The sequence below is a fragment of the Crocuta crocuta genome, unplaced genomic scaffold, assembly GCF_008692635.1.
Source record: "Crocuta crocuta isolate KB4526 unplaced genomic scaffold, BGI_CrCroc_1.0 scaffold971, whole genome shotgun sequence".
In the NCBI taxonomy this organism is placed as follows: domain Eukaryota; kingdom Metazoa; phylum Chordata; class Mammalia; order Carnivora; family Hyaenidae; genus Crocuta; species Crocuta crocuta.
Window position 1 is genome coordinate 796444 of NW_027527401.1, and position 4667 is coordinate 801110.

The 4667-nt window shown below is 62.7% G+C and overlaps 2 protein-coding genes across 2 annotated transcripts in view; one reads left to right on the forward strand and one right to left on the reverse strand.

The window, feature by feature from the left end:
• GLT6D1 (glycosyltransferase 6 domain containing 1) overlaps positions 1 to 3485 on the forward strand; it is a 13032-nt gene extending 9547 nt beyond the window's left edge. The window contains 2 exon segments of the mRNA XM_077753249.1: positions 2371 to 2485; positions 3434 to 3485. Coding sequence (XP_077609375.1) covers positions 2371 to 2485; positions 3434 to 3485 — 167 coding nt within the window.
• Positions 3486 to 3560: 75 nt separating this feature from the next.
• The window catches only part of LOC144222700 (lipocalin 1-like), a 3423-nt gene continuing 2316 nt past the window's right edge, over positions 3561 to 4667 (reverse strand). The window contains exons 5-6 of the mRNA XM_077753261.1: positions 4562 to 4667; positions 3561 to 3829 (exon numbers count right to left, since the gene is read on the reverse strand). Coding sequence (XP_077609387.1) covers positions 3561 to 3829; positions 4562 to 4667 — 375 coding nt within the window. The remainder of the gene's footprint in view (positions 3830 to 4561) is intronic.

Sequence of the window (4667 nt, forward strand, 5' to 3'; positions counted from 1 at the left end):
GGGGACGTGGGTGTGGGTGGCTCTGGAGGGCAGCTCCCATGGGAGACGCACGCCTCTGTGGAGGAGGGCACTGCGTGTTTAAGGCAGGGAGGGCTCAGAGCCCCTGCGAGGGCTGGAGGGCCCGAAGTTTCTCTTTATGGGACGATAAAGAGGGTTGGTCAGTGCCATGCCTGAATTGTGTCCCCCAGTTAGCAAGTGGAGGCCCTGACCCCACACCCAGCACTCAGCACTCAGCACCCAGCACCCAGCACGGGAGTACCTGGAGACGAGGTCTTTGCAGAGGTGATTAAGTTATAGTGAAGCCACCAGATGGGCCCTGACCCACCGGGACAGGCGACCTTCCCAGACAGGAGATCAGGACACACACACACAGAGGGACGACCACGTGGGGACACAGGAGAAGACGGCCGTCTACACAACGGGGGTCGGGGGGGGAGTGGCCTCGGGAGGTGGCAGCCCCGCCCTGATCTCGGACTCCAGCCCCCAGGACGTGCGGGATGCGTGTCCTGGGCCCATGTGACGGCCTCCCGAGCGAGCCGTACGTGAGCCCCCCCCAACGGCAGCTAAAACACCGAATCCTAAGGGGCACGGGCCATCAGTCCCCGGAGTAGAAGCTGGGGGCCGGGAAGGCAAGCACGAGGCTGCACGCTCGTCCCCGAGCCGACCTGGGGCCAAGCCCCGTGCCCTTTGACCGCGTTCCGCCACCCCCATCCGGATGCCATTCGCCACGAAGGTTTCCTTAAAGGACATGTCTGTCCCATCCCATCTGTAGGGTAGGACCCAGGCGGAGGATCCCACTGATTTAGGCAGCCGGCTTCTTTGACGAAAGGATGCTGCCACGTTCTGGGACATCCACTCCCAGGTTTCACAGAGGGGCTCTCACACAAAACTCGGAGAAAAGAGACATCCTGCAAGCACAGTGCTGAGGATTAGGGTCTCCGGCCCGGCCTGGAGGGGGCGCCGTGCTTGACTCACAGAACAGAAGTGTCTCCCCGGACGGTGGGCGAAGCCCGGGGTCTTATCCGAGGGCTCTAACCTTCCACCTCCCACAAAATCACGGCATCGGGAAGGGGGTGCCGTGAGTGCCGTGGCTTCTTCAGGACGAGGCCAGGTGAGCGCATTCACGTCTGGAAGTTTCAGGCCCCAGAACAAGTGTGTCCACGGGCCAGGAAAGCGGGGTCCGCCCGATCAGCCCTCCAGGCCGTCCCTCCCAGCCGCGGCGGGCGCTGACGGGGCTGGGGACAAAATGGGGTCTTGCCCATCTGGTAAGTAAAAATAGCGTCTCTTTTTCTGGGATCACGGATGATGTCAGAGCCCCTTTTACACCACAGGGACCAGCTGTCTGATTCGTGTGCGCACAAAGGACCCGCTTGTGCGTGTGCGCAAGGACACAGGCCCTTGTCATGGGCTTGGACATATCTTCACAGCTGTGACGTGAACGTTTATCGAGCTTGTCGATGCTGTTGAGTTCAGGCTTATTCGTAATCTTGGCGAGGATGGTTTTGATGCACTGAAAATGTAATTACCATCTTTTCCCTTAATATTCGTGGGGTCGGAGCCCATCCCATTCTTACACAGAGAGTAGAACTTTCAAGGTTTCTTGCTTATTTGGAGTTAGTCAAGAATTAATTTGAGGGATGCCTGGGTGGCTTAGTCGGTTAAGCGTCCGACTTTTGCTTAGGTCACGATCTCGCGGTTCGTGGGTTCGAGCCCCGCGTCGGGCTCTGTGCTGACTGCCAGCTCGGAGCCTGGAGCCTGTTTCAGTCTGTGACTCCCTCTCCCTCTGACCCNAAAAAAGAATTAATTTGAGATAAAGCAAGGAGTTAGATACCGAAACTTACTTTTTTCCTCTAAATATCTGGCCATTCCCCCCCCACACACACACTATTCATCGAATAAAGAATGCCCTATAAGACAGCTGTTTGTACACCGCATCGAGTTGTTATACTTGCTAGGGTTCATTTCTTGACCTTCCTGCCTGTCCCTGAGCCAGCTCCCCACAATTGTAATCGCCGCACATTCGTGTGCGTTACAACCACATGGTATTTGCATGACTTTTCTCTAAAACATTTCAAAACTTCTGTTCCTTTTAGATTCTGGTTTGCAGTTTGGGGTCAAGATCCCAGCCGAATGTTGACTCGGTGGCTCAGATGGGCGGGTTAATTTGAGGATTATTAAATATTTGTGACGGTGAAGACTATGCAGGAATATCCCATATCCATTTATTCAAGTCATTTTTCAGTGTCCCAGAGTAAGGATTTAAAAAACCTTTTCTCCCCATGCATTCTGGAGATTTCTCACCGAATGAGCATTACCCCGTCAGTACACCGTGTCCATTCTGTTTCTCGAGTTGGGTTTTCTGGCCCGCAGGGAAGCGTCGCGTCTGCACACCTGTTCGCCTCCCGCGGCTGACGGAGCCGCAGCTAGCGATCGGCACAGGTGGCTGGCCCTCGTGCCGGCCTCATGGCTTTGGCCTTGCTGAGAGGTGAGGGCTTCCAGGAGGCCCTGTCTCTGCCCAGGGCGTATCGGGGCGGGAGCCAGTCATGCCCGTCTCTGGCATTTCCAGACCCGAAGTAAGGAGGCCCCGACCCAGTTTCCTGAGAACCTGCCCTGCAGTGGGCGGCGCCTGGCTCACCTGGGCAGAGGCGGGTCCAGCCACTGCCCTCGTAGCGCCCTTGACTTTCAGGAGCTGGTGCTGGCATTGACCTGGCTCCTCTGGGGGTGTGGGCTGGTGCCGTGCTCACTCACGCCCTCTGACCTGGGCGGGGACGCGTTGCATCGGGTCACGGAGCCCACAGCACCTCTCTGGAGTCATCCCGGCAGGCCCCGGGGGGCGGAAGCAGGTCAGAGGGGTGCAGCCCCGCCCCCCGCAGGGTCATGTCCCTCCAGGACGCCATGCCTGGCCCCATCCGCCAGGCTGCAGTGCTGAGCTCGCCGTGGTCCGGACCCCGGGTGCCGCCTGTCCCCTCCTGGCCACCCCGAGGGTTCTCACGCCCGAGCCCTGCTCGGAGGGGCTAGGAAGGGGTCAAGGTGGGGGCCAGGCCCAGGCTGGAGGCGCTGCCCCAGGAGCACAGGGATTCGGGAGGCCCCAGGGCAAGCGAGACAGGGGGAGGGGCAGGAGGCGAGGGCAGGGGGCAGGGGGGCCGGGCAGGAAGCCTCGGTGGCCCCGACCTAGGCTTCGGCCGGGGGGCACTGAGCTGTGGAGGGAAGAGAACAGAGGGGGATTCCGAGGCTCTGTCGGTCCACGTAGAAGCCAAGGAAACGCAGCTGGCAGCCTGTCCCTCTCTGGGGTCACCTTGCCTTCCGCGGTCCAGCACCCACGGCGGCCACTTCCTGCCTCGGCCCCCAGACTCCACGGCCCTGCTGCCCCTCGGCCGGGGGTTGGTGGCCCGCAGCATGGCCGTGCTCCTCTGCTCCCTGCTCTCTTTCCCAGCGGGTCCGGGGAGGGCGGGTCCCCACTGCTGCGGCCCCGCTGCTGTCCCTGAGCCTCAGTATCTGAACCCACAGAACGGAGATGGATTTTGTGCCTGGGTCACCACGTTACAGGGGGCTTCGTGCCGTCAGGCAGGACGAGGCCCAGCACGGCCCGCCCACATGGGGTCGCCGGAGAGGCCGGCTGTGTTTTCTTTGCTCTGGCCTTGTGCCCCTCGCTGCCAGGGGCGTCCCGGGCCCGGCAGGTGAGGCCCCGGCGCGGCCTGGGTGTGGGGGGAAGCGTCCGGAGGACAGCACTTACCGTCGAGATTGAAGACGGGGGCTTCGTGCAGCTGGAACCCCCTGACGTACTCGCAGTATTTCCGCAGCCACGCGGGGTCCCCGAGCTTTCTCCTGGCTGGAATCACAGGGACCGTGGAGGGGGCCCCCCAGAGCCCCGAGGCCCCGTCGCTTCTCGGGGCGCCCCCTCCTCCCGCTGTCTGGCTGGTTGCTGGGGCCTCAGCCGTGGGCGCCCTCCCACCTCTGAAAGCAGGTCCACCCTGGGCAGCGTAGGCACAGCCCCGCCCCCTCGGGTGAGCCCCCGGGGGGTCCTCCCTTCGCCCTGCAGCCTGCCACGTGCATGACCTGGCCACCCCCTCCTGGCTGACCTCCCTCCCCCTGGGCTCTGGAGGGGCCCCATCCCTGGGACAGCCCGTCTCCTGCGTCTGGTCTCCGGGACAACGTGTGCCCCCCGCCCCACCGCCCGGCGAAGCCCACCCTCCGCACCCTCCCCGTGACCCCGTCTTCTCCGCGTGGTACTTCGTCTTTCTGGAGGCTGATGTGATCAGTGCTTTTAGGCTCTTAGGCTACCGGCCCGGAGAAGCCAGGGAAGGGTTTCTGCTGATGGGCGTCCCCCACCCAGGACCCGCTGCTCTGATGGGCGTCCCCCACCCAGGCCACACGCGCAGCAGGCAGGAGATCAGCGGAACGAATTCCTGAGGGAGCGAGGGGGTGCGGGCAGGGATGCCCCATGTGGGGGGCACCGGGGAGGAAACGCCCGCTGGGGTGCAGCCCTGAGCGGCCCAGGAGCAGCGGGGCAGTAAGCACAGGGCCCGCGGACACCCCGGGGCCGGGGAGGGCCGGCACCTACCCAGCAGTGCCCACAGGCTGGTGACCTCGCCGGCGTCCTCCAGGCGGACGTAAAGAATGAGGCGGCTGTAGTCGGTGCTGACGAAGTGGGCGTGCAGGCTAACACC